General features: G+C 49.8%; 1 protein-coding gene across 1 annotated transcript in view; it reads right to left on the minus strand.

The window, feature by feature from the left end:
- The window catches only part of MSI2 (musashi RNA binding protein 2), a 192,087-nt gene that overhangs the window by 4,686 nt on the left and 164,233 nt on the right, over positions 1 to 23,168 (minus strand). Inside the window, exons 9-11 of the mRNA XM_021416113.1 lie at positions 20,100 to 20,162; positions 3,150 to 3,304; positions 1,371 to 1,448 (exon numbers count right to left, since the gene is read on the minus strand). Coding sequence (XP_021271788.1) covers positions 1,407 to 1,448; positions 3,150 to 3,304; positions 20,100 to 20,162 — 260 coding nt within the window. The 3' untranslated portion in view covers positions 1,371 to 1,406. The remainder of the gene's footprint in view (positions 1 to 1,370; positions 1,449 to 3,149; positions 3,305 to 20,099; positions 20,163 to 23,168) is intronic.

The following is a 23,168-nucleotide window of genomic DNA, read 5'->3' on the forward strand; positions in this document are numbered from 1 at the left end:
AACAAGGCTCATTTCCTCCTCAAGATCTATTTTCATTAGTAACGAGCAACAGTAAAAGCACTTTCTGTTTTTAAGTCATTAATGGCTTGAGTTTTAATACTGGCCAGTAAATGATGGTTATAGTTTGATGTGCTGTGGTAAGTGTAAAATGATTACAATATATTAATCTGATGAGCACTGCCCTCACTGCAGCATTATTAGTTTGAATTACGATGTTCTGCTCAAACCTCCCGCGTGCGCTGCACGCTGCCTCGCTGTTACTCAGGCTGGCGGCCCAGAAAACACCAAGGATTCTGACAAATGGACCTGAGAACGCACACGGATACGTGCAGACACTAACAGGGAGTAAAGCAGGAGCGCGTGGGCACGTCTTTTCTCTCCCACACCAATAGCGCGTGGTGGACCGCATCAATCCATTAAAGAATTTCAGATAATCTTGTGTATATAGGAAAATGAAGAACAAATAGCAACTCCCCTTATTCACCAGTATTTACCTATCCATCTGTCTTTCTGCAATTTAAAGCCCCTGAATGTGTTCCACAGGCCCCGTCCCCCTGACTGCCTGCAGTCCTGACTCACACACTGCGATCAGACAGTGCCGGGCTAAGGAATAAATAAAGGCTGTCACATCGCATCTGTGTGCCTGGAGCACAAGCCCTCATGGCGAACCCGTGTGCTCAATGGGCACAAGTTTTCATTGACTGACTTTTCTCATCTACGCTATTCTCAGTGTAAGAATATTTGTTTGCGAAGATGGATATGCCAAAGGCCAAAAAATAACAAAAAAATTTAAACATTTAATTAACTTGAGCTTAGTTCAAAGGGTAGGAAACTGGCAGCGATCCAAGGATGCATTACTTAGGTAGTGTCTTTAATTTAATTTGCTTAGCTTTAATTTTTTTTTAATCTTGATAATTGCTCTATGGTTACTAGTTACAACGTTATCTTCTAGCTGTAATATTTGGTACAGCCCTTGATTAAGTATGATGGTTTCTCTGTAATAAAGCAGTGGAGCTCATCTGTTTTTAGCTGGGTGCATTCATAGTGAATCTCTACCCCCAACGACGATGCGGGCACCCGGCACTTGGCTGTTCCCCCAGCGGGGTTTTGGGATCGCCGTTTATTTCTGCGGGGTTTTGAAGCCTCCACGTTACCGTGCTAAGTGCCGTTACACAGTGACTGGGCTCAAGCTCCCGATCTGCCTTCCAGTTTCCAACCCATGAAACAGATTTAAATGAAATAAATCACAGACAGGAATGATTAAAGGCCAAGGAAAGACAGAGTGAAGATAAAAAAAAATTGTTCACTTAAAGTAAATATAAGGGAAATGGTAGTTTAGCACGAAGTACAAATGGTATATACTGTAATACCTCCAAGTGAGATGGCAACCAACCATGTGTAACGTTTCAATGGTATCCATTTGTAAAAGCCGTTGCAATCAAAGGTCCCTAAAATTGTACAATTGTTAAGTTCATCAGTGCTCTATACATGGGAACAGATGATTATTAATTTTTGGCAAGAAATTATCAAAGGACTTGAAAGACTGTGTTGCCAGCATGAATACGGAATATGTATTTCCAAAAGCTGTTCTGGTCACTAATGACTCCGTGTGCTGAACTCTAGGGGGACCTTTCTGAGACCATTGCCTTCTCGTTCCCCCAGTTACAAAAATAAACTCTGCGTTTTCCCTTTTTTGTTTTTAAACCAGGGTTAGTAAATGGAGTGTGTTAAATCTATAGGTAAAAAGGGCTACTGGAGTCTTTGCAGTTACTGGGGGATACCCAGTATGAAGAGTATCCCCTTAACTAAGAGGCTGCCAATCTGCAAGTCCAATACAAAATCAGTCTCTGAAGAAGTCTTAGTGCAGACAAATCACAACAGCACGGCCTGTAGCGTGCATCTCATTACTTGAAAGACTGGGATGTCACCAAGGTTAAACCGCCCAGGTTTTCCAGAACAAAGAAGTCTTCTTCAGGTGGAAAATGGAAATAGGGGTCTTAGAAGAGACAGTCCAAATTGGTGCAGCTCTTTCTTAGCAGAATAATCATATTCCGCATTTTGTACTCGAATTGATCTGAAGATGCTGCCGTGTCCTTTGCGTGGCAGGACCAGGGCGGAATGCGGAGCATGAGGGCTCATGTGGAGGGCAGCAGCTGCTCTGTCTCTTTGGGTACAGGTTGTTTGTGCAAGAAAAACACCATTTCAGGAACTTTGTCTGCACTATGCTCCCACTCCCCCAGCTCATCCAATTTGGTCAAAAAACAAAATTCTCATTTTAGCTTGAAGAATCTCAGGGGAGTTCTCTGTATTTTGACATGTTTATTTTACGAGAGGAAAAGATTTCTCAGCATTTTATGGAAAAAGGAAAAAGAGTGTAGCTTGCTGGTTTTCTGTTTTGGAGACTGACAGCCACTAAAATGGTTCAACCACATTCATGCTAACACACACAGGTAAAACAGTGCAATCTGAAAAACAGCATGCAGCTTTGTTAAGCAAATTTCCATTGCCCGTAATTAGTGAGCCTGCAGAACCATGCAGCATGACAGAAATACGTTTCCAATGACTTGACAACACAACGCAAGTGACTTACTTGTGACCTGCACGTTTTAAGGACCGTTAGCGATCCCGCAAGCCGCCCGAAGGTGCCCAGGTGAGCCAGCACCCACCTCCCATGCCCACATCCTTCGCTGCACACTGACACAGACAGGGCAGTGGCTGGGAGCTCTGAGCCCGGATGGTACCATGCCACAGCCTGGTGTCCCAGGGAACCCTTCTCCTCCTCTGGGTGGGAGGAGAGGCTGGGCACTCTGCCTGCAAGCGGCACATCAGCCTCAATGGGCAGTTCAACTGATGGAAAGACAATCTAGACAAGCAGAAGCTTGTAATTGTTAAATAGGGCCTTTCCAAATACACCACGTCTGTGCAGCATAAGGCTCAGACAAGTGTTTCCAGTCTGCATTGTAACTCCAGCAGCTCTGGGACAACAGAGTGCAGCGCTGCAAGAAGCCTGTCAGCAACCGCAGAGAGTTAGGCACAGCACTGGAAGCTACGGGAGCTGAGCACGACCCGCTCCATCATATAGTAATCGAAAGAAATACAACCCCCCTTCGTGTCACTAAATAATGCCCCTCCCGGCACGCGGTACTTACGGCGATCCCGTGGCTGAAGCCGGAGCCCGGCTGTGGGCTGGCAGCGCTTATGTAGTTGCCGACGCCGGAGTCCTGGCTGGCCGTGCCGTAGAGGTCTGCGACGGGCCCAGGGCTGTTGGCCCCAGGGAAGCCTCCGGGCCGGGCTGGGTTGGAGCCTGCCGGGGAAGCGGGTGCGCCAAAATTCGGTTGAGCACTGTAGCTATTCAAGACTGGTGTGCAGAGAATAAAGCTGGGTATGAGGCCAGACGCCGGGCATGCACCGTTATTACAAAGCCAAACACCAGAATAAACAGCCTAGGCCCAACTTCTAACACTTAACCAAGGCCATGCGATAGGAGAGCAAGTACTGAATAATAGTCAGCCCGTACTACTACGAAGCTTAGAGCTCCAAAATATATATATGAATATATATAAAAAAAAAAGAACAATCATTCAACACACTACTGCAACCAGAGACTGTAGGTGCTCATTTTTACCAAATTATCACAAAATATAATAGATATTTTTCAACATCTGACTTGATGCTCATGCAGTAGTAACAAGTTCTCTAGGTCTGGGCACGCCGAGACAGCATTCACATCCCATGCAAACTACAAAGGAACTAGTTTGAGACTACACATTGTGGTAATATTGATATTAAAATGTTGACAGCAAATAACTTCAATCATGTCTAGTAAAATCGTTTTGGATCCATTTGATACTTTGGAAAAAAAACCTGCCCTTTTAAATTGGTAAGCTATAGAAATAGCTCAATAGTTGATTTTTTTTTTTTTAATGGAATGGAATGGAACAGTTTGGGTTAATTTTTTTAGGTATGACCAAGGAAAGTGTTGTTTTATTTAATTTGTTTTTCTTTAGATTTGGAGATTGAAGACCTACCTTCATCTCCAAAACCATGCTGGGGGGACATCAACCAAAATTAAACAAATAAATAAAGATCAAAAGCAAAAAAATAATTCCAGAGGGTGTATGGCAACTCACCTCCTAATGTGGAAGTAAAAGAAAATTTTTTTTTTCCTCCCTTCTTTTTTTTTTTTTTTTTTGAGACAGAAAAACGATGTAAATAAGAATGATACTGAAGAATAGATTTAGATATTAAAGCATGTTAGATGATCAGGCTTCTGGCATTCCTCACTGTTGTTCTTGGATGTAAAGTTTATGAGTAAGAGGAATCGATGCGAAAGAAAAGTCAGCGGCGGGGAGAGCGGATGGGGATGGCGCTGGAAGCGGGAGAGGCCTGCCAACATGGCGCTGCCGACACGGCGCTACTGACCTGGTGCTGCTGACGTGGCTTTGCCAACCTAGTGTTGCCAGCACGATGCTGCTGACCCGATGCTGCCAACATGGCGCTGCTGACATGGCACTACCAACCTGGTGCTGCCAATGCAGCACTGCACACATGGCGCTGCTGACCTGGCACTGCAGCCTGATTGGCCACACTCTCACAGCTCAGCCCCCGACACCAAAATGGCCCCTAAGGGTGCCCTGAATGCAGGGTCCGACCAACCACAACGACCACATGGCCACAGCATCGCCACGATCTCCCCGGCTTCTGTCACCTCCGTCCCAGCCTGCGCCAGAACTCCCTCCGCCTCCAACTGCAGCTCCCTGCCTACCTGTGCCACGCATTAGAAGGGTTTATGGAGTTTGACAGCCTGCAATAAGCCCCGCCACAAGCCTGCGGGTCAACACAAAGCAGGGTTTATTAGGGACAAACAGCATCGCAGGGCAAGTCCCACTTGCCCTGCAGGAGCGGCCCATGGCAAGATTCCGAGAGGCAAACTGGGCTACAGAGCAGACCAACACTACAAACTGCAGCAGCACACACATCAGTGAGAAACTGGGAGACCTCGCTGTGCTGCTGCGGTCCCCTGACCATCCCCACCGCGCTGACGGCATGTATTCCTCAACCCAATGGATTAACTGGTCAAAAACACAGCAACTGTTGGCTCTGCAATGACAGGGAAGTAAATGTTGCAAAGTAAATGGTTTTATGCGGCTGTAAAGTGGTAGCGAGGGAAAGTAAGTAGGTCATCTAAGCTGGCAAGTTAAAAGTAATAAGGCATGAGAGAGTAAACAGATTATTTTGGAATTCACTGGCAAACAAAGTACCTTTTCTTATTATTAAAGATTAAATGTCAAGATAACATTTGGCCTTCTCACTCATGAAGAAAAATATCCAGCTGAGATGTTCAAAAGCCTTTTATTACTATAAGCTAGCACTTTTTTTCTCTCCTTTTCTTCCTTCTGGTTGAACAAAATAGAAGTGGGCGTTTCTGCCTGGTCACAGCCAGCCCTGTGCACTGCTCTGCGGGCAGGCCGTGCCCCGCAGCTGGGGGGAAAGCAGGGACACGTTCTTTAGAGACGGAAGGTGCCGAAGAATAGAGGGTGAGTACAGCTGCAGACAGCCACGGCATGAGGCACAAGGGGCCAGCAGGGCTCTGCACGGAGCCTACGCACAGCTCCCAGCCCATGGCCCTGCAGTGTGGCCCTGTGCCGCGCAGGGCTGCCTTCCCGCAGCGCGTGTTTGCTGGGAAAAAGTCCAAATCACACCAATAGGAAGACGTGGTCCCCAAATCACACATCTCTCATCTAGAGGTGCACGGAGGATTTAATTAAAAATCAAAGTTGGGGTGCAAGGCCAGATTTATCTCTGCTGCAGCCCACTGATGGCAATGGCGCATCGGGGCTGGTGTGAACACGCCTGTAGAATGCCTTAAGATTTAATTTCGAGATACAGTGATCAAATATTACAGCATTTCAAAATGGAACTGAGCTGAGAGCGGGGCTGGCAGCGGGGCACCCAGCAGCAGCCGCGTGACACAAGGGCTGCCCTTCACTTTGCACCACAGAGAGCGGGACTCGTGCACTGCGGCCGGCCCCAGTGAGATGCAGGGGGTAAGGCTGCGGGGTGCCGCGAGTCGAACGGCCAACGAATGAACACCTCTGTGGCTCAGGAGCTGTAGGATCAGGAGCTGAGCCAGCCCCTGCCCCAAGTGCGGGCAGGAGCAGCGGATCGGACACACACACACACACCGCAGCATCTCTGCATCGTTAACCCACAGCTACGAGTCCATGCACAGATGACAAGGAGATGTGCTCTGCCTGTCCCGAACCTCACTGAGAGAGCAAACCAAGCAGCAAGGAGCCAGAGCGAGACGCTCCATCCCCCAAAGCAGCCCAGCCCCAGCCATCTACAGCTCTAAGAAATTCAGGAATACCAGCTTGCATACGTGCGGAAGGAGTTGGCAGCTGTTTATTCAACGTCCTTCTGATTGTAGGTATGTAATGTAAGAAAAAGGCAATTTTCTATCTCCTGAGCATCAATTTGGTACTACATCCTGATGATCACAGAAGTGGCTGCAGACGAACGTGTGACACAAAAGCACGCCCACCGCTCTGCTCGCACGGCTCCGTGGGGCACGGGGTGCCCAGGCAGCGCTTTGTGCACCGCCTGCTAACAGCTGTTTGCAGAACTTCACAGAAAGGGCTGGAAGCTTTTACAGAGCTGACACTTTGCTCCAGACCCGATAAATGAAATAGAAAAGCTCTCATAATTACCAGGAGACTAAACAGTCCTCAGAAAGCCGTATTTTAACGATTCACTCAGCCATGGTGAGTTGCTAAATATTTGTCTTCTTACAATAGCTGCACTGAAGCGCACCTAGAGCTGGAGGCAGTTTTACGATCGCTTTGAAACAACAGCAAAGGGACCTTGAATGACTTTCCCAATGCAAAATGCAGTGCGTTTGGGTAAGAAATGCCTGAAAAGAAATCTGTTGTACACAAACCTGCGAGTAATCTGAGACTAAAATGAAGCAGAAAACAAAACACAAACTCTCCTGACTCTGGATGCCATTTCAGTCCTCAAAGAAAAATTGAGACTCTGCGGAGACACAGATCTGTAGGACAAAGCTCCTGCTGCCAGCTCACAGCAGAAGCTGCCCAAGAGCTGCGGGTGCTGTTGGGTGCAGAGGCACAGAGCACTGAGATTAATGCACCACAGGCTGCAAAGCACCCAAGACGTTCCCCTGGTGAGATGTCCTGCAGTCAGAGCTGGGAATAACAAAGGGGGGATGTTGGGAAGCACACTGCTGACAAACTGGCAGGGACTAAGCTGTCCTGGGAGACAGGAGCGAGCCACTGACTGCTCCGGTCTGGGCAGAGGAGTGCTGGAGCAGAGCCTGACCGCTCTCCTGCGGGTCCCAGTGGGTGATGCCCTCCCATCTCAAACACTCAGGAAGCCGTGGTAGCCACCGTACCTGTTTCCAGCAGGTTCAGAATTCAGCTCCAATTTACCAACTGATCGCACAGGGAACCATCCTGCACTGGACATTTTCACAGCCCTGAAACTACGGCTTTGTGCCTCCAACACAAGGGTTTCCACTATGCCTGATTTCCAGCCCCAGGCGTCACCACAAAGCCCAGCAATAGATTGATGTGGGAGGGATGCGGAAAAGATGTGTCTGTAAGTCACAGCTAACCAGCCTCGACCTACCCCAACCCCAAATATCCCCATCCTCTGGGTTGGGGAAGCTCTTCCTACACCTCAGGAAATCAAGAGACAGCAGCCGAGAGATGCAGCAGTGACAAGAACAAGGACACTTCCTGCAGCGTTTGCTTCCCTTTGAATTTGCTGTGGTTTTCCTTACAGAGAAGACCCTGATCCCTGCACACTCACTGCACTCGCTCCTTGAGCACCGCTGGGGCTTCCTCTGCCTGAGCAGACAACCTACCGAGTCTTCTGCTAAAATAAATGTCAATTTGGAGCTAATTTTAAAATGCACCTGTAACCTCAAGACAGCGCTACATTGAGCAAGGTTCTTTTATCACTAACTCACCTCGGCATCCTTCCGCAGCGCGCTCTGCACGCACTGAATGTGTGTGAGGCACTTCTCGACGCACCGCTCCAGCAGCGAGCTGCACGAAGGGCACGGAGCAGAGCTGGCAGCTCCGGCTGAGGCCGGGGGCTCGGAGCTGCACACCCTGCAGGGAGCAGGCGGAGCTCTGGGAGCTCGCTTATCGAGCGCCTGCTCCTGCAAACGGCCGTGTTAGCACAGACCCGGCTCGCACATTAATCCGCGTGCAACAAGAAAGGTCACTGCTGAAAGATAAACTCTCTTCCGATGAACTCTTGAGAAATTTCTAAGTCAGGATTCATTATGACATTTGCCTTAGCAAGCTGTGCATTGCACTAACGAGGATTCAGATGCCTCTCCGGGAGGGGAGAGGGAAACAGATGGGTAAAGCACAGCAAGCTGGATGTTGAAATCCCACCCAAATTAACTCAATTTGGTGAAGGTAAAGAGAGGGAAAGGGGTTCAGTAACCACTGCTGTGCTTGTTTTACAATTATTGTACAAAGATTTCAAAAGTTAAAAAAAAAAAAGCAACGTGAAGAACAGCACACAACCCGTGGCTACATTCCCCACCACTGTGCAAAGGCACAAGGAAAACCTCAACTTTGCAAGAAACCACCCCATGATTTACTGCATTTCCCCCTCGAGAAGAGGCAGAATACTTCAGGATGAAATACAGCGCCCCGTTATCACAGCCAGAGACGCATCTCCTCACTGAGAGCGCAGCTGAGCACTGCCTGCAGCCGCTCCTCGCGCACAGCCGTCCCCATCGCCATCCCCTCCCGCAGACACCGGTGGAAATCGGCCGCCAGTAAGCACTAACGCAGCTCTCCTGAGGACTGCCTAATGACTATCAATCACCTCCCGGGGAGGGCTCATTTTCCCTGGGCCACAATCAGTGCTGCTGAGCTAATCTGCTCCTGGCATTGCTGGGAGCAGAGCCCGGCCACAGGCGCTGGTGGAGGTGCTGCTCGGAGCAGGTGATGCTGCAGAACACGGCACAGAGAGCAGAGCGACATGTGTAAAGAAAAAAGTGAAATATTCCCCTAGAAACACATCCTCATTTACAAAGCATGCGTCTGCTCATTTTTTCAAGTGAAGCAAACGCAAGAGGCTCTGTACAAGGAATAAAATAACAAAGCAAGCCAAGTGGAAGCACGCGTTCAGCCCCTGCCCCACACTTCTCCTGGTGCAGTCTGGCCATGTCACGCTGCTCCTCCACGCCCCGACGGAGCCCTTCCATATCAATGCACTTCTCAACAACTTGTTGATCCAGCGCTCTAATTTCTGGATGACTCTCTCATCTGCCATAAACAGCCACGCACAATTTGGCAAGCATTTCTACCACCAATGTTTATGATAATAACTCCACGTGCTTGAAAGCAGCAGGAAATTTTCAATATAACTATCATTAAGACAAAATGCTTTAAATCAAAGCCATTACCCACTACCAAGACTCAAAGCTCACAAGATTAGGCTGTTTTTATCTTTATGAAAAATTCATATAATGTGCTGCAAACATCAGCTTCCAGCTTGAAGGAGGAAACAAGAGGGTAACATTTAGCACTGGTGATGGAATGGGTATGGATCGGGGTGGGGAACGGGCCAGGGAGCCCAGCTGGGACAGCAGCAACAACCATGCTTGGGGCATTTGATTCGACCCACCTGGGATTTGATTCATTGGATTTAAGAGGATCTGCCCAGATTTTTGCAGAAGGAAAATCACCTGTAGCTAAAAAGTAATTACATCTCATTCTATGAGATATTACAGTGACTACACGCAGCCATGTGGAGGAAAGGATGCTTTTAGTGACTTCCTTAAAGCTCTTTGACACTGTGCTGTGGTACCTGGAAATCGGGAATTTCCCCAAGAAGCACCCAAGCATTCAAACCTGCTGCACTGACTTTGCAAGAACCGAGTACAAATGCTGCAGAGGACATCACTAAAACCAGGGCTACTGGTGCAGCACAGATTGCTTCCCTCCTGATTTCTCAGGCATCCCGTGTGTCCTGAAGCATGAGCACCAATGACCACATCTTCGTGCATGACTAATGGAGCAGCAGGCACAGTGTGATGCTGATACTTTAAATAACCAGCCACAGGATGGGGCGTAGAAACACTCCAGCACTGCATGCAAAGCTCAATCCTTAGTGCTTAGAGCCTCACAAGTACCCGACTGGTAGCCAGCACTGCACCCACCTTACGGAGAGCTGGGCCAGCGCTAATTCCTCGAGCACTCAGTGATGGGAGCTCGCACCTCGCCGTTCAGAGATGCTAACTGCCCAGATGTGACTTGCTAGGCACTGGATGTACAAATTAATGCCAGTGTGAAATAAGACGTCAGTGCTCCTGGTTCTTGGTTGCCATTCAGACTGCAGGAGCGCACAGACAGAGCATTAAGAATTCAATGTTTGTATCCAGGCTCTTTTGTTATATCCCAGCCACTGCACACCGCTCCTGCTGGAGGCACGAACACATTTGTTTGTGGTCAGGCCGAACTATCACAGGCATCACTTTCCTCTACCTGCCCTCTTACAGGCAGCTTTGTTTTATGTCTGAGACAAACCGCACGTGGCACACCTCCAGACCAGATCAATGCTCAAACTAGAAAACGTCTCCAAAATAACGAGCTGGAAACACACAGACATCCTAGAGAACAGGAACGTACAAACAGCACCCAATGAGCTGAGCGCGAAAGTGGGAGACAGAGAGAAAAGCAGAGAACACAGCACTGCAATTAGAGGCACCGCTCAGCACAGCGCTGTGCAGAGCTGCGCGGGGCCGCGCTTCGCTCGTGCTCCTTCCAAGCAGACCTGAAAAGCAAACCCTCTTGGTAAGACCCGGGGCAGGAAGATCCTCTGTCAGTGCTGACAGCTGGAGGCATTCTTCTGAGGACAGCCAGGTCGGCGCTGCCTGTGGAGACCCAGCACAGCCCCAAGCAGGGCCAGGCAGCCCCCCACCCGCAGGGACAAACCGCAGAACAACCACAGGGCTCATCAGCAAATCGGTGGTGATAGGGCCAAGAGACGCCGTGAGCGGCTATCTGCCTTAACAAGACACTATTTGTACCATATTTTCTATCTGCAGTCACACTTTAAAAGGTTGTTCTGTCTCTGCAGCCCTTTCGGAGACAGCTTCGCACATCGAACTATCGCCAGGATACCGACAGAAAGCAGCGGGGGGCGAGCAGGTCCCCGAGCTCAGCAATTACAGCTGGAACTGAGCAGGGAGGGGGCAGTGCCTGACCCCCCCTTATTCACACCTCCAGGCCTGCACCTAGCAGCAATCCCAGCTGTTACGCACCACGCTGGAGGCACCGGTGTGATGATGACAATTGTGATCCTATGGAACTGCTCCTGCCTCCACTCCAGTGCTCCCCTGCAGTTACACAGACTTGTGTACACTGAAAATTCAAGTGGTGCAAGTGCTTAAAAACCAAGCCCTGTCCTTTGGTGCACGCTGCAGGCATGTGAGCAGCACCTGCTCCTGCTGAAGGCTGCACTCGGCTCCCCTGAAGCATCAGCCACGTCTGGAAGCTGTGCTCTGATTTGCCAAAAGAGAAAAAGGCACAACACTCCATGTACTCAAGCTCAGCTTTTCTAAGTCCTGCACTTTCCAGCTTGGCTGTAATTTTTTTGCGAGCGATCAATATTTATTGCCTGATCACATTCTCCTTCCTGCGCCTTGGCAGTGCCACGCACACCGGGCCGAGCGCGACGTGGAGGCCACACAAAGCTCCACTTGTAGGAGCTGCAATCACGGAGCCGGCGCTTGTCACAGCCCCACAAAAGGATTTCCTCTCGAGCGGCTCATCTTTAATCATTATAAAAGCACAGAAGTTTAATCCATTTTTGATGTAAGCGCTAATAGCTTTGTGTCCTTGAAGTTCAAAGTGGTCTTCGTGCATGTCGCTAATTAGCCGAGCAAGCAGCCATTCAGCTCCCTCTCATGTTTCTAATTAGATCCTTAACAACAAACAAATGTCGACCTTACAAAGGCTGTGCTACGTTTCCCTCCATTAGTTAAACACTTTGGGAGGGAGGCGGTTTCCATTTTTCTGCAATCCCCCGACCACCGCTCTGGCATTCTGGGCCAGGCACGCGGTGCCGCGCTGCTGCCCCTCGCTGGCAGCGTTTCCACACAGTGCTTTGGATGCTGAGCACCAGGGACTACAGCCATGTCCCCCCCGCCTACATGGAGGCCAGCAAGTAAATCAGAGAGGTAATGGCTGCCCTGCCTGCCACCGTCAGCAAATCAGAGTCGTAGAAGCAGTAAGGCTGGAGAAGACCTCTAAGGTTGTCTAGTCCAACTGCCAACCCATCATGTCCACTCACGGAGTCATTAAGGTTCAAGAAGACCTCCAAGATCCCTGAGGCCAACCCCATCCCCACTACGCCCACTAGGAATGTCCCCAGGTGCCACTCTGCTATGGGTCTGGAACACCTGCAGGGATGTGGACCCCCCGCTTGCCGGGCAGCCTGTCTCAGTGCCCAACCAGCAGCCTTCCCTATCCATTCAGCTGGCGTTACAGCCAATTTGAAATCTGCTGTGTGCCAGTGTTTGCACACTTCACACAAAGTGCTTGGGACTGTCTCCTCTTGCTCTCTTTTGGTGCTGGGCACACCAGGCTGCCATTCCAGCAGCCGTGTACCACATTGCCCCAGGCTGGGCTGGCCGAGGGGGTTCCCAGGTGGTAGCACAGCGGGGCCGCCCAGCGCTGCCCTGTGCACGCATGAGGCTGCAGTACTTAGCATCACGTGTCCGGCTGGCAGCGGGCTGGGCGTGTGACCCCGTGCAGAGCAGGCCTCCCCCAATCATTTTTCTATTTTAAACGAACAAGAGCCAAACTAAGCAGAGCCGCCACTTTCACCTCTCGCTGGGTAACACGAAATCTGTTGCTACTTTTACCATGGGCAACCACATCTGCATTAATTGTTTACCACAGCCTGGACAGGTCTTTTATTAATATTAATGAGTAAGAGGGAACAAAAGGCCCCTTTATTTTTAGCCCACTCTAATTGCGTAGTAATTACTCATCTACAAAACAAATGAGCCGAACTCCATTGCCATAGCAACAAAAACTCTGGCCTCCCACTGTAACGCATTAACTGGCTATCACTCCTGTTAATTTTAAATCGAAGCCTTTTGTACAATAACAGACAATACAGGAGGAAAATTACAACAACCCTGGGGCTGCGTGGCACCGCCGATGTGCGGGGGGTGTGGGGGGCACCGTCCCACGGCCTGGGGCACCCACTTACCCGTGGGCACCTGGGGGCCCTCCCTGCACACAGCGCCAGGCTCTGACTGCCAGGAGATGCCTCTGAACAGCCCCCACCGTATGAATGGATCGGTTTTAAAGAGCTCAGCTTTATGTACCCGAAGACCAATTCTGCATCCTCCTGCAATTCCTAATCCACCGTGCTCCTCATGCTAATCCCGAGCCAGATGCATGCTAGCACCCACTGCAAGGAAAAAATGTCACTGCTTCTTTTTCACTTTTCTTTCCCCCAAAGGAGGATAAAAGAAAAAAAAAAAAAAAAAGAAACACCATTGTAATTACGTATTAACTTCTAAAGCATTTAGGGAGAAAATCAGCATGAAAATACAGCAGTGGGGCTGTAAAATGTGCACTATGTCACACTCAGAGCTGTGCCGCTAACGGGAGCGGCCTGCTGCGCTCGGCAAGGACCTGGCGCGCTCGGAGATGTCGGTGCTCGAGACGGCCATCCCCGGCTGCGGGAGCACCGCGGGGCACCCGCTCTGTGTGCCCGGAGGCGGCGGGGGCTCTGCTGGGAGTGTTTTCCCCATTGAAAATAATTCTCCTGACTGAAAAGACTATTAAAAGTTGGCCGCTAAATTCATGAAAGATTAACTTACACCGTACTTAAGTCTGCACTTCAGAGGTGGTCACTAATTGCACAGGAGACAATTTATCAAGTGTGCACGGTTTTCTATTACAAAATTATTGATTAAGGCTGATGTATTTAAACCACAACAGACTTCAGCCAGGAGCCCTGCGCAGAGCAACCACTGTGGTCAAGGCCTAATCACAGCAGCACTAAATTGCTTTAATTCTGCCAAACTTCCAACACAGCCCCGAAGCGAGCTCAGCCCAAGAGAAAAGCCAATGAGCAGGGCTTGTGTCTAGCTCAAGGAGAGAACCCCTGCGGGGCTGGAACCAGCCTGGATCAGCGCAGGACCTCCCAGCTGACACAGAACGTAGAATCACAGAACCACAGATTCATTAAGTTTGGAGAAGACCTTCAAGATCACTAAGTCCAACCCAACCCAACCCACCCCACCGTGCCCACTGAGCACATCCTCAGCACCACATCGCCACGGATCTGAACACCTGGAGGGACGGAGACCGCTCTTTTAAAGAAATTGTTCCTCATACCCAACCTGACCCTCCCTGACACAATGTGAGGCCATCACCTCTCATCCTACCCCTGTTACCTGGAGCAGGGGCTGACCCCCAGCTCTCTACAGCCTCCTTTTAGACACTGGCCTTCGCGTTCCCTCGTTACAAGCGCACGAAGAGGTGTGAGGTTCTCTGTCCCACCCCTCCCTGCTGACCGCCTGCACTGCTCCCCAGCACCGCCCACCTCTGCTAGGAAGATAAGCAGAAGATAACATCTGATGCAGCCATTAATTTTTCGAAGCTCCAGCCGCACCGAGCTCCGGTTGCCAGGCTCTGTCACATAATTACGAGCTGTTCCAGTGGAGTGAGAAATTTCAGCCTGCTTGCTACTCCCAAGCGGTCCACTTGTTAGGTTCTGGCTTTTGAGATTACATAGCTTGGATTAAATTTTATGTACTTTTATATAGCAAAATAAAAGGAGGGGAGCGGTTCCATCTGAGCAGCCGAGCCACAGGGGAGCCCTCTCTGCAGGCCGCATAAATCTCTCATTGCCGCATCTCTGCAGCGCATCCCCCCTCAGCTCCGCGCCGGTGTCACTCCCCCCGCGCCGCCCAGCCACGGTCCCGCTCTTTATGGCTGCAATTTGCCAACACTATGGCCGCCTAATGGTGAGATTACATTTTTAGAGCACCTTCCTTAAGTGTAAGACAAGGATTCCTAAGCCCCACGCAATTTGTCGCTCTGCTAACTTTCAGATACACTCCTCACTTCATCATACGCCTCGCGCATTAAACAGTGGGTCCCCCGTCTCCTTGGCAGATCGAGATCAAAAGGGGACATAATTCTCCCTCTTGATACACGAGTACCTCGGCTCCTCGGCAGCAATCAGGGAAGTGATATGGGCGGCTCCGATTGCCCCGCACAGGCTGGCACTGGGTCAGCTCCGTCCAAGCTGTTGTTTAGCTGATTTACATTATGCTCTGTTAGAGGTAAGGAGCAGATACAAATTCTTAGCTACACTTTGAAAGCCCACTCGGAAAATCTTATTCTCCCAGGCAGCACCACTGAACCTGGAGTCCCCAGCAGAGCGGGACCGCAGCGCTCAGCACAGCGCCTTCACAGGGACTGCACCAGAGAAGGAGGAGGAGGAGGAGGAGGCAGGGAGCGTGTGCCTGTGCCTTGCACATCCCGGCTGCTCCCAGGGTGTTCTCTGACCAACAAACCAACCAAGGAAACAGAGAAACAAAGCCTCAATCGGGATCTCACCTGCCACCTGCTAAACCTATGGACTACCACTTCGTTTGGGAAAGACTTCCCGAAGCCTAGCGCACACACCTGGGCACGAGAAGCAAAGCCACTCACTGGCTCGATGGCAAAGATGATGAACTCGTCTCGAGCTCCTAATGCCAATATTCATGAAATGTTACATCTTCATTTACAAATGTTCCCTTAAGCTCGGTGACATGGCGATGAATACAAACCACCGCTAGCTCAGAGTCTCTGTTGCATAACAAGATTTAAGGTTTATGACCTAAAAACAATTGCTTTATGTCTCAGGACGGTCTGTGGGAAGCTGCTTCGCACACATGGTTTTATTTAGACACCCAAATGGAGTGATTTGCATTCAGCACATCTGGTCTACAACTGCTAACGAATGATTCTATGGGCTAATATGGACGAGTAACAGGCTGATGGAGAAACCATGATTGTAAAATGATTTTTAAAATATCTTTTTAATACAAAATAAAAATTAGAGAATATAGTTATGCTCAGCATTTAAATTCCTAGGGGGTTTAATTTGAAAAAATATGGCAAATTTACTATCAACAGAACAGCATGTGCGGGTTCTTGTACAGAAGGGTGTAGGTTGCCTACAGCTGCATTCAATTTAAACTTCCAGATAATGGGATTTAACAAATGTGGTACTATGGATCCAAGCCTTTAGCAGCTCTCTGCTTTATTAATAGCCCTACGCTCTCAGTCAGACCAAGGCTATGCTTTTAACTGCCGCGCTATTTCACATTGATGGCACCTATAATATCAACTCAACAATGCATGTTCTACAACTACATCTACTGCTACCAGTACGACTACTACAGTGCATGCATTTAGTTCAGTCCCACAGATACATACACTCTAAGAACAGGCAAGGGGAGATGTGAAATGTTTTACGGGACGACAGGTGTTTTATTTTTTAAGTAAGGGAAATTAATAAAAACATCAAAAGAAAGAAAGTGTACAAAAAAATAGAGACATTTCTCAAGAGTTGATATGAGTCGTTTCTTGAACCGTTTCGTCTGAACAAGCAAAAAACATGCAACCAGCTGCTACTAACAAGAAGCTGGACACTGAGAGAGGATTAATAGGTGTGGACAAACCTTCCCGCTGAGAGCGCTCAGAAGAGTGTTTGAGAGGAGGTGTGCACGTCCGAGTGTAAGAGAGGCCGGAAAGTATGCCTCAGAGACACCCTCTCTCACAGCAGCCCCAACCAAGCAAGAGAGAAAACAACAAAACATAACTGCTCACACTCACCATCAAGGTCAGTAGCTTGCGTTACTAGATTCGTTATACTGGCAAGTATAAAGTACAGTAAGGGGTTGTCGGGGCGCGGGGCTCAAAGCTGGGAGAGGTGCCCGAGGTCCAGCCGTGCCGGGAGCCGTCCCGCCGCTGTCAGACCACCACGGCTCACCTGGGACAGCCGGGCACCAGCCGCCAAGCAGCGGGGTCGGGCTGAGCTTATGGCCTTAGCGCTTTTGTCTCCGGTCATCAAGGAGGAAGGGCTGGTGGCAACGGGTTGGAAACTGGAAAAATCTCAGACTTGTCAATGAACCAAAAGGGAAGGCACAAAAACCCTCTCCTGCCAATTTTTCGCTGGCTCGCTTTCCTTCCAAATTAATCCCCCCCATGTCAAATGTAAGATAAAAATGTCCCCCCGATGGTTTCATTCTAAAAAATGTGTTTACGAGACAAAAATGTTTTACAGGCAAAAAATGTCAGGTGGATTTAAAAGAAACGTGACATTGATAGTGAAGTTGTCTAGGAGGAGTTTGCAGCACTCAGACTTTTATGTTTGCTCATTTTCCATGGCTCAGGTCCCAATTCATTAACAAAAAAATACAAGAATGGATGAGGTTGTCAAAGGCAGTCAAGGGATCCGGCACGGCCCCACCAGTGGGAATGGAGACCGAGAGCCCTCGGCCATCACCTCCTTGTGGGGACACAGCTGGGCCAAAAACAGGATTCAGGGCTGACATTGAGTGTGAATAGAGGGAAACATCCCTTTCTCCTGATTGTAGGATATAGCTGCTGTGACAGAAAATAGAACTTGTCTGACATAGCAAGGCAAACTGGCGGCTGCGTCCTCACAATAGAAAAAGAAGGCGAGAGGGAAGTGAAGAGTGGACAGAGCATGTGGCACGGCCCCACCACAGCCCCATGCAGGTAACTGCCCCCGATGCCCAGCAATGCGCAGGGTGCCTCTGAGGACGAAGGGTCACCAGCCAGGAGCAGCAAAGTCAGCAGTGCCTGCACACCAGAGCCAAGGGGGTTTGGAAATGAGAAGGCTGCAGTCTCCTCGGGAGACCACGAGGCTGAGCAGTGAGGCCAGGAAGCGCAGCCGGGGTTGCCATGGAGGGGACGCAGTGCCGTGCTGCCCACAGAAGGGCAGCAGCCATGGGGCAGGGCAGTGGCAACAACACCACGCTCTGGGCTTGGGGCTGGGGCATGCGTGAAGGAGGGGTGTGCAAATTTGCAAAGGGAAAAAGAAAAATCCAACTGAAAAGAAGAAAAACCCCAACCATTCTTCTTGTAATGAATCGGGCTTATACACTGTATCACAAGATTGACGGCACTCTACTGCTCCTGGATACAATTCACTACCATGGCTGGATGGAAGTGAGGATGTCCCTTCCGAAAGCTGCCTTTGGATGGAGATGACTACGTGACACACGCCGTGCCCGGAGCAGGCCTGGCTGCGCCTCATGGGCTGTGACTGACCCACCTCCCTCCCGCAGGTCTTGGGGCTGGGGGGGCTCTTGTGATTCAGTTTTGGGGTTTTGCCATTTTTGTGCACATGGGCAATTTTGAGGCTTGAAAGACATTTCCAAACACCATACTGCTCTTTAAACTTGCCAGAAAGGGTGTTGTTAATTTCGGGTTAGATTTAGTTTTGTATTGCAAGTTCAAATAAAAAACAAAAAAACAAAAACAAAACAGAAAACCCAACAGAAGAAAAACCAAAAAACACTCAAATTAAAGACAAATGATTTTCAGGCACAGAATTGATCAATGCTCAGTTCAGTTGTAATGGGCACCGAAAGCACTCCGATTAAAAAAATAGTAATTATCAGGGAAGCAACGTTAATCCAGCCAAACCCTCTGTGCCTTGCTAAGGGGCAACTCACCAGGTCTGTTTGTACGTAAAACAAAACCTGAAGGGCAAAACATGAGGAAAAGGCAGAAACAATGAAGTCTGTTTTCCTGAAATCGTATGCAAAATCATTCCCTTCCCCCCCCCCCTTTTTTTTTTTTTTTGAAAACTTTCGTTTCTCTTGGTTAAGGGGCACTGGGAGGAGCAGGGAGATTGGGATCCCCACAACCAGTCTGGCAAGTCACCCCTTAGGCGCTCTCTACATGCCACAAAATGGAACTGGTACAGATAATCCTTTGTAGCCTGCAAGCAGTGCCAGTTTGCATGGAACGGAGTTCTCCTGGTGTCTTGCTTTGGCCTCCATGGCATCAGGCTCACACATCAGGGCCCGCGCCCTCCTCCTGACCCAGTACATAGCGGTTTGGTCGGTTCTTTCCTGGAACAGCCCGGTTCACCCACCGGCACTGCCAGGAAAGTCACCGAGAAACCCCCACGTCAGGACTGCGTCATGGGTGAGCTGGGAGCGGCCTCCAATGCTGCGGCCTCCGCCCGGCACAGCACCAAGCAGCCGGTGGCCAACCCCTGGAGCGGGCCCTGTGCCGGGGAGGCCGTGCCCAGCGCTGCCCCCAGCCTGGCCCTGCACACCACGCAGCCACCAGTGGGACGGGGACAGGCCGGGGGCAGCAGCTCACTCATGAGTGCGCTGAACGCTCCATGACCTCAGCAAAGAGCTAATTCGCACGTTTATCTGAATTTAAAGCCCAAAGTAATAACGGTATTTGGCAATGATTATTTCCCTTAAGGGGAAAAAAAACCAGACGTGTTCAGAAGGACAGGAAGAAAAGTTTTGGCGTTTCCATGAGAAGCGGCCAGGTGCGCTGCAGGGAACGGCACATGGCCATCGGTGCAGGACCAGACCACAGCACCAGGGGAGCAGAACCCACACTGCTGCGCGGCCCCGGCGCTCATCTTCCATGAGAAACGAAAACTTTCTTTCACAAAACCACAATTTTTTCGTTTTTTTTTTTTTTGTGTCCTTTATAATCTCAAATTTAAACCAAAGAAACCAACATAATAAAGGAATAAATAAAGAAACAAATCGGAATATCTACCCTGGTTTTGGCGGTTCTGACGCCAATCTCCTGCAAGGTGCTCCAGGCCCGTGGCCTCTGCTTGTAGTTTGGGGTTGGGAGTTATTTAGTTTTGTATTTATCTTTTTGACCGATTGGTTTCAGATCCCCAGGATAAGCGTGAGGAAAATCAGAGAAATGATGGAGAGCTGCAGCCACACAGAATACCGACAGAGCTTTTACCTGACCCTGCACTCTGAGGGTTTGCTCTTCCGCGGGCCCCCCTACCTGATCCTCTTGCTGCTGCCACGGCTGCCGCTGCTACTGGTCCGTAGGCCGCTGCCGGAAAACCTGGCCGTGGAGAAAAGGAGAAGGGTAAAGAAAGAAGCCGGCGGCACCGCGCGTCTCTGTGGGGTGTCTCTCAGGGCACTGCCGCCACATGGTTCCTGGGCACGGTGCTGTGGAAGGCAAGGTGCTGGGGCTGACCTCGCAGGGCTGCCCACAGCCGACGTCCCCTCCAGCAGGCAGGGTCGGCTCCGCGCACCCAGCGACGGGTGCGTTTCGGTCCCCGCTTATTTGCAAGTGATAATAATGTGCCGATCTACAGACAGAGCAGTAATGGAAAACGGGGGAAGGGTCTTGTGTCAAGATCACAGATTTGCTGGGATCAAGCAGAAAAAAACACACTGGAATGTAATTTAAAAAAGAAAGAAAGAAAAAAGCTTTTGAAAGCAGAACAGCCGCAGATCAAGGAGCTCTAAGACACACACCCTGCTACAGGGGGGCTGCAGATGAATGAAACGCTGCTAGCAAGATTTCAGATTCGGTTTCTTTACTTAATTAATATTAAAAGATTTGCCAGAGGCTTTGACTTTCAACATATATTTTAAGAGGGCAATGGCAAAGTCCAGGCGATCAACAGGAACCCCAAATACCCTGTGCTGCCACGTTAACAAAGCACTCAGAACGCTCCTGGTCCCCTGTTGTCCTTTTGTCAGTCAGGACAGCCGCTGGGGCAGCCTCTGCCTTGGCACTGCCCTCAGCAGCTCCGGGACTTAGACCACAGCTGCTTTGCGGTGCTGAAGAACCACAGAAAAACAACTGAGACAACAGAGAAGAGAACAGCAAGCTGGAGAGATGGAGAGAGCGAGAGCCAGAGAAACCCGCCAACTACGAGCCCTCTACCGCTACCATCCTAGCTACGTGGAATCTAGCGGGGGCACGAGCAGAGAGCAGCTAGGCTAGGGTCACTTAAGGCTACTTAAAACATTGATTAAAAAAAAAGACATACTTGCATTTAAATATGGTAATAGGGCTGTTGGGGGAAAAGAGAAAGTCTAGGTAAATGTATATGCAGAGGTATCCCCGGCAGCTGCTCCCTGCGCACAGAGCCCATGCACTGCACAGCAAACCCTGCTACTAAATACCAACGTGATCTGTACATTATGTTGATGAACTGCTATGATCTGCGAGGAGTGGGAGACAGGGGGAAGCACGTTCACATCAGGGGATGTTATAACCAAACACCAGAGTGCTAAATTCATTCTTGCTGGGGAACCCTGCTCGGCTCCCCCCAGCATGTGGTAGCAGAGCTCCAGTATCCTAGAGCAAGAAGACTTTCGTGTTAGAGAGAATCAAACCAACATTCAGCCAACAGGGAAAACACCTGCAGGACGAGCGCAGAGCTCTGGGGCTCTGTTTTTGTGCAGAGCCAGGCTCAGGCCAAACACTGAACTGGGAGTGCATGAGACGGAGCAGTGCTCACAGCCTCCCCCCCCCGCTGCGGTGCACATCCTGCTACCTCATCCCTAGCAGCACCCACCATACCCCCATGTCACGCTCGGGACCAGCTGCCCACCAGCCAACTCATCACTTGGGGGCTCCGGGGGCTCTAAATTACCCATAAGGGATCAGAGGAGCTGCGGATTTCCCAGGGAATCAAATGCCTCTGCCAAAACCAATCTAATACCTGTCAAATCACCACACATCTCCCGAAAACAGCATAAAGAACAGGGCTGCAAAGTTTGTTTCTCTTGTTCAGCTGCCAGGGACTCTCAGTATCTATTTGAAATGCAGGACAAAAAGTTTTGCCATGCAAAAGAAGAACGAAATAACAAGGGTGGAGAAGGCTCTTCACAGAAAGAGCCTGAACAAAGCATCTATTATTGCGATCCAGGGTTCACTGCGGACAGATGTGTGAAAAATTAATCCCTCCTCCCTGAAAGAAAGCTGTTCTCCTGACTGTGAGATGAAAGCCTTTGCACCATAGGCACTGCACAGCTCCATGCGATGTGGCTGCTCACGCCAACTGGGACGGCTGCGTGGGGCTGCATAGGTGGGAGATGGGAGCAGAGACTGATAATCTGTATTGGCAAAAACCCGCTTACCAATGCACACAGACGGGCTCCATCACTGGAGGGTCCCTAAATCAATCCAACATGCTGAAAGTAATCAATCCCACACACTGAAATTACATTTGCCAGGCACTGCATTAATCAGCTCCTTCAGCCGAAAACAAATTTCCCACTCATCACACTGCTGAGCACATTAATGCTGCGTGCTAAGAACGGAGCCAACCCACTTCCTGTTCTTATGGAGCTCTTTGTCCCCATATCCCTCGGCAGTGACACCGTCTCCATTTCACAGACAGGGTAAAATGAAGCACAAGGAGCAAAGTCACTTAAGGAAAGGTATTTGGAAGAGGGAAGCACCCAGTTTCTTTGTCCCCAGAGGACACCCGCTGTCACAGAGCCTCCCCCAGGTCCCACCAGTACCTCGGGGTGAGGATGGCTGCCCATTCGCAGCAGTCACAGCCCCTTCCCCTGGGCCTGAGTTTGGCCCATTACAAGTACCCGTGCACCTTCCCATGCGCTGCTCCCTAGCAGCTCCGTCGCGCCATGGGAAATGGAAAGGGGTGGAAGGAGAGATCTTCTCATTATCATGTTTGTGTGAGGGGCTCCAGGTCTTGCAGAAAAGATCCCTGCCCTCCTTTGTGAGTCCTCTGCACATAATTGCCTACAGAAAACAAGACAGCAAAGCTGTTCAAAAGGCCCAAAGTGCCCACTTCAGGCACTGCAATTAGAAGGTATTTTACAATAAATGTTTTCCATGGGCTTGCACACTGACCAGGAAAGCCCTGAGGATTCACAGCAATTTCATGCTCTCTTATTGCTCAGAATGAGCCAAAGCCAGTGTTTGCAGTTCAATTTTTCACAGATACATTTTTCTGCTTCCTGCACCAACAGTTTCCCTTTAAATGCCAAAGCAGCTCCATGCGAGGGGGCACGGACACATCTGTTTCCAGAAGCCTTGCCCTACAGTCACAGCTTGAGGCAGCGGCCCTCTCCACGTCACTGC

Source organism: Numida meleagris, chromosome 18, assembly GCF_002078875.1.
Source record: "Numida meleagris isolate 19003 breed g44 Domestic line chromosome 18, NumMel1.0, whole genome shotgun sequence".
In the NCBI taxonomy this organism is placed as follows: domain Eukaryota; kingdom Metazoa; phylum Chordata; class Aves; order Galliformes; family Numididae; genus Numida; species Numida meleagris.